Here is a 13,442-nt window from a genome sequence, read left to right as displayed (position 1 = left end):
ACGTAGGACCCTCTGGGTAGCATTCAGTCCGAGTACGCTATTACTTGGGAAAACGGAGATTTGTCCGGCGCGTTGCATGAGGGTGACCTGATTTTCCACTTATTCCATGAGGAATAAAAAGTGAAGAGGCAAGTTTATGGATACTTCGTGTTGGGATTCAAGGCACGTCGTCGTCTCGCGATGGCAAACAAACAAGGCTTACCGGCCACCCAATCTAGTCGGCCCTTTGATGGGGGACGGGGAGGGAGTTGTTTATTATTATGTAGGTATTTTCAATTATGATGATGGTATAATAGTTTCTTATGCAGGAACTGTTTCTTGCCCTTATCAGGTTTATCCCCTTTTTTTCTTTCTCTTTCTAACCCCCTTCATTAGTAGTTATCAATAGTTTGTCGATGCCCGTCAACACGTACACGGACGACACAGCGTCACGCAAAATGTAGTCATAAAAACCCCATGGGGTTGCACATTAATTTCGTGATTGGCTTCTTAAGGTGAGGTTCCGGCTGTGGGAAGACCTTTTCAGCCGCAATTCCTTTGCAGATCACGGCAAACCGGCACGGCTTATATGTATATCTGTATCTGTGGAAACTACCACGTAGCTAGCGACTGAGAAAAAACTGGAGTCTAGATGATGATGCTTGAATGTGGTTTTGATGTGTTTAATGGAGTTGGTAGGAGCAGATCACATGATTGATACATATTCACTACAGTACATACGTACGTAGTCACTTCGTATGTAGTGTCCATGTCTGTCTATCTAATATTAGTAGTTACTTGTTTGATATTCGCTGAAGAGAGGGATCTCGAAAACGGTGGATAAAATCCTAATAACCCTGAGCCACATCATCAACAAGTCCGAATAAGCTAAGGTAGTTTTTGTGAGTGTCTACCATGTAATAGCTACCATGTAGTTGATTTTGTGTCTATTACTACATAAGTAGACAAGTAAAGAAGTAGAAAGCTGCAGGGATCAAATTGATGTACTGTACAGTATTTGCGGCTGTGTTCGAGTTTGAACCCAGAAAGAGAAGAGACTGGCACCGACCAGATCCTACCGTAATAATGGGATTGGATCATTGCTTGCTTCGGGAGGCTTGATCTTTCCATGTCCATGACTCTGGGACTGGATTCCGTACTTCATTGGGTGCCACCGAATCGAGGGAGCTGAATACCGAACGTCGGCCTGTTCGCTTTTAGCGGGTTCGCTTCCATACTGGGAAATACACGCCCCTTGGCGAACCCGACTCCCTGAAGTCTTCCCTGAGATATTCTAGACTTCCAGAGACTCTGGCTACCTATGTAGCAATGACGTCGGGGCATCTAAAAACAATGAGCTCCACATGCATATTAGATTCGCATATCAGATTTCAATGTTTTTTCTGATTGTATTTTAGATTATACGATAATTAGTTGACTAATATATAGGTTAGGTAGGTATTAAGCAGGCAAAGTTGGTTTAAACGAGAATGATCAATTGCTGTTGGTATTGTCATGTTATTTATGTACCGCCTAGGGTAGGTAACTGTGTAGGTAGATACCTTGACCTGGCTATGTAGTAAGTTGAATGGATTGATACGACAACATTGAAATGTATAATGCCATTTGCTATTATATTTGTTACCATTAATAGATGTACGTTGGATATTCGCAATGTAGAGTTAGTAGTGTACTATGTAGTAGAGTAGTACGGTATGTAATGTACATAGTAGCTACTACATACTACATAATAGTCAAAAGGAATCAATTGCTTTCTGCTGTCGCAGGGTTAACCTGGCTTCGAAATATGTCTGAACGTCTAACGGACTCTAACCTCATAAGACAGGGTTCATCAGAGTTTCGCTTAATTGAAAGGCGTCAAATGTCTTGTCAATGTGGCTCGGGCGTATCTGATGTAACATTGAACATACAATGTATATGTACATATGCACATACGCAGAAAGATGATTGACAACTTCAATGCTGATAATAAGATATTGATACTACACCATGCACATACACAGGTAGTATAGCATCCACTATCATGATTGCTGTGTATACTACGCAGTATGTCCCTAGCAGCCCAGCCACTACTACGCATGTACCTAGGGTTAGTATCTAGTACTATCTACAAATGTAGTCAAGTTCTGCGGCATGAAAATCAAAACAAGCGAAATACCGCTTAAGATTGTTGATCGGCCTTTGGATGTGGTCTGATTTAACGCACGTGGCTTGTAAGGTCACCGCTTTAGCTCTACAATAAGCCACTAAACCAGCGGGGCTTTAGGGGTTTTGCTGCATTTTCGCATGATCTTTACCCATAAAAGCATCGCCTCCCTTGTCTATAACAGCTATCTATATAGGTCCCATATCTTGATCAAGTATGTACATACCTACCTAGGTAATTGTCTAAGTAGTTGTCTAGGTTAGGACCCTAGATGGCTGTCTAGGTAGGGTCTATGTAGGTATCGTCCGGTCCCAGCGCAAAGTGTCGTATCTGACATCTATCAACCCTCTGCAAGTCGCTAGATTCGGCAATTTCAAGAGTCAACGACCATGACATGGGCTCACGATTACACTAAGTACTACCGTCATTGCGGGGAATAAACGGTCTCTGTACCACGAGTTTCTGATGCGGATGACAAGGGCAACATGCCAAACATCTACCTTGTCTGCCAGGTGTAATAAACAAGCAACAAGCAACATTTGAACGCTTTAGAAGGTCTCATAATGCATACCGAAGGCGAAGGAAACCTCTTGTCATTAGTTCGAAATTTTCCGATCGTAGGGTTCACCTGCGCTAAGAAAGGGTTGATCGTTTGATGTTCAATTTACTTATTCCAACTTCATGGTACTTTAATAATCGTAGCCCTTGATAATATGTATGTATTCATTGTATTGTATGTACATATCAACGTAATAAATTGGACCAAGACGCTAAATAACACCATTAATATATATAGTACAATGACACAGGGCTGAGAAAGATAAGCCCTGGCTCCCAGGCTCATACCTACATGTATGTATGGGATTCTCTACGCCACGATTGTTTTTATGACTTGGAAATGGTAACTACATACAATACCTACTTTGTCTAACAGAACATCAACTCAAGGCGGTAAGTAATAATGTTTACTTAGGAATAGTTGGTACGAAGTGAGTCCATCGGTGTGTAGACATCCATGGTTATCATACTATTAATTGCTCTTACTATTACTTCTTCTCCCTTGTTCTCCCTTGTTGAAGGAATAACCATCACAAATATCACACATGGCTGTTGGACAACTTTACCAATCGAAATCCCTTTTTGCGGGCCCATGGGCCGAAACCTCCGATCGGCATTCTTTGGCTCGGTACGATGGTAGTTTCAACTCTGTTCATTCGTGGATCCGTTGCTTTTCTCCAGATTGTTTCCGACCTTCTGGTTTATATGATGCTCCCCTACCTACATAACCTTACCTACACTACCTTACCTACCTAGTTTATGTAGTACATGTCTACATAACACTCCGACAGAACCTGTCACATGCGATGGTGATTATAGACAGGCATCTTCTAACGGCACGAGACTTGAATTGACCGCGTACGAACGCGATTTAATATATATCTCTTTGTGACTTCCGATATGATCTGCATATCTTCAACCCGATTCAATCTGAGTACATACTTGCCTAACCTAGGTACTTACTCAGATAAACACAATGACATATAGGTACCCAGGTAGCTAAAAACACATTGTATAAAGAAGGAATTTCTTCAACATCAACTCCGCACTACTACGTAAGTACTCCTAAGGTTTAGGTAGTAAAAGTACGTGTGTCAGCAAGTGGCTTACCACAAATAAATCACCATGAGCAAATAGTCGACCAACGGACTTTCTAGAACGGGCAGTCATGAAGATCATTGATGCCGGAGCGGACCGATATCTGCTTCCTGATGGCATATTGTTAATAAGGGATTTGTCTAAAATGAGCAGGCCGCGTACCTAGCCCTTCCACCATCCCTGACAACGTTGGTTCCTCAAATACCCGATCAACAATGAACAATGGTTATACAATGGTTAGGTATATGGTCGTACAAAAGTGATCTTCAACATTAACATCCTACGCATCGTCGCCCTGCTTCTATGTATGTAGGTATGTTGAGTATTAGTTACCAGTAGGTTGGCAACATTGAAGTTGATACATCAGGTATGTAGGGTTGAAAACTTATAAGGAATGTTTAAAAAAGGCTGTATTATCTTTATCTTTAGGACTTATCAGTGATTATCAGGGTCCGTTAGTTCATGGAAGCTGGCCACCATGTAGTTATTAGTACTATGTATGTATACACGGCACGGCATGACCAATGACCATTCATGCATGCATGTCACTTCAACTCTACCCGCATGAGGGCCGTGCTTTCTTAACAGCGATCTCTGCCTCCTCACCCTAGCCAGCTTAGTTACGCCGCCGTTTGCTACACAGTTTGAGCCACTCAAGATTGATGGGCTGGACTGAGGTCCGAAATGTATGTAAGGTAAGAAGTGCAATGCGTACGACCACGGTGTAGTATCAGAAGCATCTCATAGGGTTGGCTAGACTGTGAAGGGGGGTGCTATATGTGTGTTCCCAATCGACCAAAAGCCACCTATGTATGTGTGTACCCTATCATCTCACTAAGCCCCCATCCTCGCCCGGCCGTGTGAGGAAGTTCACAAGCGCTCTCTCCGCAAGTCACGATCCCTTATTTCTCGCACCTCTTCGGCAATTATTCGCAATCCTTCTTTAAAGATTGCGGTGTTAATATTAGTATCTACCCCTCCAGTAGACCGCAAGTCCTCCGAGTAGTCATACGGTAAGAGTAGAAGAGGATAAAATGCATTTCGCAATTGTAGCGGTCAACGAAAGAACCAGGTAACTATTATATGTGACCCGGATTTAGGACCACCTGGACTCTGGAGAAAGGCGATATGCACATATCAAATCGTTGCTCTGTGAACAATAGCAACCCGATCCATTCTTTTTTTTCTTCTTACTGAGGTACTCTTAACGCCCGAGGTTAAGTACAGCCGAACACCTACGTACATTAGCCCGACATAGATCATCGGGTGGCCGTACATAATGCAAAGAGTGTGTAGGCACATAGGGAGCGACTGCATGATCTCTTGTCCCTACCCAAACCATGTCCATGTAAAAGCAGCTTTCAAAGTCATCCGTTTAAGCCACACCCGTCCGACGTTTTCCCATACTATGCCGTAGACTTAATCGCGACGGTAACATTGTGACCTTGCTACGTTAAGGCTAATAAGCGCTTAAGCCCGTAATTTGATTTATGGGCCTGGTCGGTGACGTTGGTCTCCCGGCGCCTTTTTTTTTTTGTAATACATATCAAATATTAGAGCCAACAGCAAACAATTGATGGAACCTGGATTACATAGGTGAAGAAGGTACATACATCTTCTTGTTGCCCTATCACAAAATACCTACCTACCAAGGCTACACATGCCTTGCCTAGAGAACTACATAACTAGTTAACCTACGTACATACTACTACTACCTGACAACCTTGAACCTACTGAGAGACATGCCGCTTACACATTGCATACCCGCATCCCAAGCCCGAGGTGCCATGGATACCAATATTAAGGATACGCATGTGTGTATACATACATACTTGCAGGTACTGATCAGCCGCTTTCCAGACGATTGGGCAATGCAATGTAATGGTTTATACTTCTCTCGAGCCTAGGCCTCCTCGTATGATTCGAGAAAACGGAGCAAGCATGAGCTTATAATTCGTAGATTGTATAAAAAGAAACAAAACCCCTCCTCTGAACTATCGTAATGGAGCTTCGGCCGCCTTCAAAAAAGCTTCTATCTAAGCTAGTCAAACACCGCATTGCCCGCAAACCATACCATCGTATTAGCATGAGGTTACACCTCGATTACCAAAACTCATTAAAAGCCACGAGGCATCACGAAAGCCTCGTTTTTCGGGGACCCTGTCGGACCTGTCAACCTGGAACTTTAAGTACGTAGGTAAGGGGAGAGAGAGAGAAGGTTAATAAATATGGGACCGGCGCTGTCAAAAAAGCGCGAGATGGCGGAGATATTTTCCTTGCCTTGTCGTCCTGCCCCGCCTTTCGAAAGAATGCTGCTGCTTAATTACCTAGGTAGTTAACTGTTAACTAGACGTAAACGTGTGTGAGGTGGTAGAAAGAATTGAGACTAGCCCTGTTGCAGATAAAGCCCAAGAGCAAACTAACCCATACCGAGTTACCAACGCTGGAGTTGTAGGGCTTACTGTCTCTTTTTTGTGCTTTCTCCTCTTCCGAAGGTTCCCTTAGCTATCTCTTTTCAACTTGCCTATGTAACCTCCAAGCTCTACTAGGTAATGGATATGTTCCATAACTCTCCTAGGTTAGGTAAGTAGGCCGATTTGGTATTACTAGTAGCCTTAGCCATCGTAGATTTTTTATGTTACCTATTACCAGGTAGTTAAGTGTACTTACGTGTAGGCGTGTATTATGGATATCTTCTTTTTGACATGGGCCGCAATGGTTTGCCGCTTAGCCACGTCTACCATTGGTCAGTCAAAAACACGCTTAGGTTCAATGTTATAAACGGTTCACTTTCCTTTATATGCGTATACGTATGTGAATCCATATGGCTGCAAAGGCAAGGCACGTTTAGGTCGTACACTGGCTTTTCTTCCATGTTGATAATGTAGTACATGTATGAATTCCCGCATCTACGTACATACCATACTCCGCCAGCCGCGTACAGAATATGTTCATGGTGTACTACCTGACCTATGTGATGTCAGTAGATACATACATACTAGACATACATATATGTAACTCGCACGCCTTATATCCTACATACACTACCAGACATGCCTACATGTACTTACATAATGTAGCACTGGTTAGATTTCATACCGGAGGTTATTGACGAGACCGTTGTCGGTCGATTCAGTAGGTCCCACTGACACTAACTTGTCTTAAACTGCGCTATGAAGTAAGGCGAGACAGGCCGAGTAAGACATGACGCCAAGGTTAAGGCGCTATTTGCGAAGCATTGAAAATGTTTATAGATATGTATTGATACTCTAGGTGGTACATAGATGCCTACCGGCCCTACCCATATATCATTGGGCTCAAGTAACTATTCAAGAAAGTATTGATGTGTGTTCAAGTTCAATATTGAGAGTATGTAGTACTTATCGTGTACTACTAGTAGGTAGGACCTGGTAGGTATATACGGATGTACCATATGTAGGTTAGATTAGTACAAATTGATAGTATTTCGCGCGCTGCTATTTCCTGTAACTAATGGATGATTAAACTTGAAATACACTATTATGGTATGTACTTACCGTATGTGCACTGAATCTAGGTAGGTACAACCTTCAGGGCTACCTAACCAGCTTAGAGCTAACCCTACTATATATGTATGTACTAACCTAGTATGTATTGTACTATGTATGTAACAGTCTGTAGTGACACAATGGATCCAATCTGTGAGCTCCAAGGTTCTCCTTCCGACCTTTTTCGCATGCCATCTTTTCTCCCTCACGCCGCACCTACTATGTACAGATACCGTAATAGGTCCCTCCCCTCTTCTTCCATGCAAGATGCATATTGAGTCCTGACTGTCATTGGTCCACCTTTTTTGTGGTTACTCTTATGATGTCTGTTTGATGAGAAGGCAAGAACAGAAAAGAAAAGAAGTGCGAAAAGAATTAAAAAGATAAATCAAAAAAAGAGAATATACCGATCGATACCAAAACCATGCCGAATCTGTCATCTCTTATTCACCTTAGCTGCATACCAAGTACATGTCTAGGCACATACCCTACCCTAGCCTGGGCCTAGGCGCCTACCCATAGTATGTACACTATCTTACCTACCTACATCTGCCAGGTCTATGTAGCAATGTAGGTAGGTAGCTAAATTCCGAGTCCATGATACTACAGATCTGATTATGCTTAGTTTTGATGTTGCTAACCTAGGAGTCTGTCATTCGTCAATTACGGCTGAGCAGCTGGGTTAGGAAACCTCCGCAAAAAGTTGCTCGCCTAGGTACCTTACTTGGCAGGCTCCAAAAAAAAAAAAAGAGCCATCGCAGGTCGGCCATATCTCTTCTATATTCAGATGTCCCAAAGTCCTCCTCACCGCTCTAGTCAACACCTATGGCGACTATGCAGCAGCTAACTAGTACCTATCTTAGGTTATTAACCTACCATAGTAGGTATCCTAGGTACATACAATGGATACACACATACCTAATTGTCCGCCGTCCTTCCCCAGCAGTCGATTAACAGCACACAACAATTAGTGTACGGCGTACAGCATATCTCACATACCTACCTACTTACCTATCTACCTACATATATGTAGGCATGCAGATTCTATCTACATACATACATACATACATACATACCTAACCTACATACATGTACGTACGGATCGTGTGTATGTAGGTATGTATAGGTAGGTAGGCATGTAGGAACATGTTGGATGGTAGGCAAGATAGGTATGTATGTACCTATATATCATGGCATTGTATGGGTCATTACCCTATATCCTTTCGGTCCCAAGGCAAGACAACACGGTGAAGAGGAAAGTACCGTAACATCATTCAGCGACTAGCCGTCTCTGTGGGCGTCAGCCAATTCCGTTACCGTACCCAACACTCAGTGCTTGCTGGACTACATACACTACATGGCTACCTATACATGTCTACTATGTAAGTACATTCGCTGCATTGGCTACGGTCTACTACATTAGGCCATCCACATCCACTTCGCCAAGACGCGCAATTACAGTACCTCTCTATCGATCGCATGCTCGTCCGTCCCCATGTTATGTTCCCATGCTCCATTGCTCCATGTTCCATGCTCCTTGCTCCCATGTCCACCAAAGACCCCTGCTTTTTCTTCCCATGTACTCAAAGTATACAAACTAAAGACTCTAGCTCACCCTGTTCAATGTTGATACATACGTGCGCCCATCACTTAACCAGCAGGGGTCTTCATCGCTCGAATTTGGAGCGTAAGTACAGTACGTACCGCTTTCCCAGCTTCCAGGGCTTCCAGGGCAAATCGCCTCTTGGACGCCGAAATAACCTGAGCTGTCATGGATGACCGTTGACGACCCTCTTTACCCACTCTGTTACTCACGCTGGTCTCGCGGTTTTCCTTGTTTGACATCCACCAAAACCTCGTCGTCTCCTAAAGCTTCAACGGCGTCGTTTCTCTTGCTCTACAATCTTGGAAAATTCTTGGAATCCCCCTCTGTACAGTAGTAGCCGTAGCTTCGTCTCTGCCCAACTGCTGATCATTCTGGATCTTGGGCTCCGGACCGTAGAGCTTCACCCAGGGACCCGGGACCGCAACTCCACGCGACTCGTTCGAGAACTGGCAAGCTCACACAGCCTACCCCCTACATTACTATACGTTGCCCATATGTTCCCTTAAACGTCCCCTACACTATACGGAGTACTTGGACAATTACACCGACCCTTCAATGTCATCATACCTACACCAATAAGAGCTGCGACACCATCAGAACTCCTTCCTCCACACAACCAACTGACCAGCGCGCAGTCTGAGCTTTGTCTTGGCACTCGAGGAGCCGATTGCTCCATACCTGCTCGGGGCCATTTGGTCTCCTTCCTGATCGCCTTTCTCATGGCCACCTTCCCCGTTGTTCTTTTTGCCTGACCTGTGCTTGTCCTTCTATCCGCCGCTTATGACTCTACGCATATAATACCCCAAGCATGGAATCTGGGCCGCCTGAGACCAAACGCCCCCGGCTCTTGACCGGTTCGTCATGGTCTTCGCGTCAGACCTTATCGCTCCCTCACCCTAATTCCGCACACCATACACCAGTATCAGGTCCTCACCATCCTGCGCCGCCGCCGTACCAACACCAGTCCCCATTCTCCCGCCCCCCAGAGCCTCCCTTGCCGCCGGCTCACCATCTCGAAGACCGCCGCCACCATGAACATGAGCAGTACCCGCCAATGCATGATCCTCACCGACCGCCCCTGCCCCCCTCGTCAGCGCATCCGTCCTTCTCGCCCTATCCACCGCGAGATCCCATCGTGAAAAGAGACCCGGGCGAGGAAACCTCGCTTCCCCAGTTGCGCCGGCCGAACTCGACTGGTACCGTTGCCGACAATATACCACAAGGTCCCCATGGTCCTCATCATTCTCATCCTCATCCCCCTCCTCCCCCAGACGACCCGCGACGACATATGAGTTACGACAACGGGGCACCTATGCCACCTTCGCCAGCCATGTATAGACCGCCGCAGAATTATCACCCCCCGCCGACTCCAGTCAGTCAGCATCCTCAATATGACAGCCCTCAGATGTATGGCCCGCCGGCATCCATGTATCCCACATTAGAGATTGCGACTAGCGCTAAGCGGAAAGCCCAACGCGCCTCACAGGTAGTGCTCCCTAAGCGAGCTGTTGTATATTTTTTTTTAGCTGACTTGAACCCCGTAAAAGGCATGCGACAGTTGTAGGCAGCTCAAAGCTAAGTGCGACGAAACTAAACCGTGTAAGAACTGCCGAGAGAAGAATATCGATTGCAAATATCGAGATCCTCCAGCAAAACAGTAAGTCCGATATAAAAAGGGTGGATAATGGATGAGGTACTTACTAGAATTGTAGGCCGGATAAAGTAACAGCAGATTTGTTGGAAATGCTTGCCTCTATGAGAGAGGAACTAAACACCAAGCTTTCAAGTATAAACGAAGAACTTGCCGGTCTGAGACAGGACAGCATGAACCACAACCAGCGGGTGGCCAATTTGGAGTCCAAGGTCAAACAGCTGAATTCCGGGATCGACATGAAGGTTGAATCGATAGAAGAGGAGGAACGACCAAGCTTTCCTGGTTCGCCCCAGCCCACTGGTAAAACGCAAGGCGATGAATCATTATCTTCTCCTGGTGGGACGGTGGTAGAGCCTAGCCTCACGATGGATGAAGCTCACGCCACGCTCCAAGAAGCTAACGACGACGAGCAGATGGAAGATAACCCAGGACCACTTGTAACACCTGGCAAGCCTGCTATGCCTCCGAATCATACGACGTTGGCTGGATTGCTTTTAAAATGGCCTTCGATTAAAAGAATGGTCCATCATTTGATGGAGGCAGAGAAAATATATCACCCTGACGAATACCCAATACGACAGGAGCAACAGCGGGGTATGCTACGCGTCTTTGGAAGAGGCGAGGGGTTCGACCAAGATATCCGCGCTTCCGATAAAGAGACTCCACCGGATCATACTATGACGGATGTTTTGGATGACTGCTCAGACGTTGCGTCTCCTTCACCTATGGGAGAGGCATGGGGCCAAGTAGGCAGCTTAACTCCCCCACCAGGCGTTGAATATAGAGGCGGAGTGGTGAATGTTGATGGGAATCCGGATTGGGACGCGGCGAAGATTTGGAGATACGTGGCCAGCTTCGAGAAAAACATTCTCAATATGCATCCGATAATAATCCCCAGGGAACTCCACGCGATGGTCAAGGTATTCCTTGAGACGTTACCAAAGAACCAAAGCACTCAGGGCAACAAGCTTGGTTTAAACGCGAGATTTGTCAACCAACCGAGTGCGATACCTCCGTCGTTCTCTGAAACGGGAACCAAGAGAAAGAGGTCACCCGCCGCTGATGAGCAGACTCCTTCGACATCGTTTTTAAAGCCTGGACGACCATATCGAAGTGTTCATAGTGCACTTGTTCTGCTGGTTTTCGCCCTCGGGAAAATCTGCCAACATAAGGATAAAATCCCAGAAGCGGTTCACGAATCAGATTCGCCAATGCATCACTCGCCTTCGGTTCGAAACGGCGTTCTAGCTTCTCCTTTGCAGGGATCACCTCCGGGAATCATGTCTCACTCACAATCCTCGAATATGCCCTCTCCCAAGGAGAGTGACCGAATTCCTATGAGTCGAAGACCTTCTCTTCAAGGGAATTCCTCGGGTTCAAGGGGGCCACATTCGCATAAGCGGAATCTAGATGTGATTCCTGGTCTCGAATACTTCGCTCTAGCCATGGATATCATGGGTAGCCATATCGGAGGATTTAACCTGAAGCATGTATATGTGCATATTTTAGCAGGTCTTTATTATGGACAGCTTGGGCGTGTTCTTGAGAGTTGGTCGTACATATCTCTTGCCAGTCGGAATCTGCAGGTCATACTTAGACCGTATGTTGAAATTGGCGATAAATTCTTCTGGGCAAGAGCAAATTACTAACTGAGAGTATAGGAGCCTCGATCGACTTTCAAAGTTTCACGATGCAGGGAAGAGTCTTGGATCATCCCGTAGGGACAATCAGTTGGCCTTCGCTTTCTGGACATGTCTGCAGTTGGAAAGGTAGCTAGCTCTGCCTGGAATCCCCCTCCCCCGTTATGTCTGAAGATACTAATACGCGTTGTTCTTAGTGACATTCTTGCTGAGCTGCCCCTTCCCCACTCAAACATCTTGCAATATGAAGATAGGATGCCATACCCAAACTCCGAGTATGCCGTCAACCAAGGTTTCTCGGAACACGTCGTAACGGGTTACATTGCGCAACTGTATCTTAGGAAACAGCTAAACCAAGTGCACTCACTGCTCTACGACTCCGAGAAGCAAGCCAAACATAAAAATGGAATAACGTTAGACGACCCGGCGATCGAAGAAGGCATCAAGGGGATTGAGGAGATGCTTAGGAACTCGAGAGATTTTTGGGTGCCTAAGAGTTACCAGTGGAATGATAACGACCTACCGGCAGCAGATATACTCGGGGCTCGCCTTCGTGCCAAATATTGGGGTTCCCAGGTCATCCTCTACCGACCTTTTCTGAGGGCAATACTCGAACGAGAGCCGTGGCCATACCACAACCAGGGATCACCAGATGCTCAGCCAGGCCTAAGCCTCGAAGAAATGCCCCCGAACGTGGACCCCAGGATTCTTAACTATGCTGGCTTAGCCATCCACGCCCTCGTGGAGAGTACCAGAGCATTTCACGGGATACCTAGCAGTCAACGGATTATCATTACCAATGTGTTTGGAACTGCTCATGCGTAAGTGCGATGAGTATAGAAAACGGGGGGATCAATGACTAACTCAGATTTTGCAGTCAATGGGGAAATCTTTTAACCTTAGCAGCGTGCTTCAAGGATAGATACCTACGGAGGTTCATCGACGGGGAAACCTTGAAAGAACTCTTTTCTAAAACGATCGCCTTTTTCCAGACGATCGTCCAGCCTACCAGTGCGCTCAGGGCCGATATGAATATTCTTATTGGGTTGGCGAAGGAATTTGGCTTCCCTTACGAAGAATACGACCCTGTGTACTCGAGCTTCTCCAGCATGTCCGGTAGCGGTCCTCAACCATCTATGCATAATAATCCCAACGACAACTACCACGGCCCTCCAGGACGCTCGCATTAACCGATGTCCTAGGCTCTCCCCTT

At 45.7% G+C, this 13,442-nt stretch overlaps 1 protein-coding gene across 1 annotated transcript; it reads left to right on the top strand.

Annotated features, from left to right (window-relative positions):
* Positions 1-9,989: 9,989 nt before the first annotated feature.
* Positions 9,990-13,419, top strand: GGS25DRAFT_515019 (uncharacterized protein; the record flags this gene model as incomplete). Its single annotated transcript, XM_049263041.1, has 6 exons — positions 9,990-10,421; positions 10,483-10,592; positions 10,648-12,189; positions 12,251-12,358; positions 12,427-13,050; positions 13,107-13,419. 6 exons carry the CDS (start codon positions 9,990-9,992, stop codon positions 13,417-13,419), a joined length of 3,129 nt encoding a protein of 1,042 aa, XP_049114503.1.
* Positions 13,420-13,442: the final 23 nt, after the last annotated feature.

This window comes from Hypoxylon fragiforme, assembly GCF_022984875.1.
Source record: "Hypoxylon fragiforme strain CBS 206.31 chromosome Unknown GGS25scaffold_7, whole genome shotgun sequence".
NCBI lineage: Eukaryota > Fungi > Ascomycota > Sordariomycetes > Xylariales > Hypoxylaceae > Hypoxylon > Hypoxylon fragiforme.
Note: the sequence above shows the minus strand (reverse complement) of the source record. Positions and strands in the feature narration are given on the sequence as shown.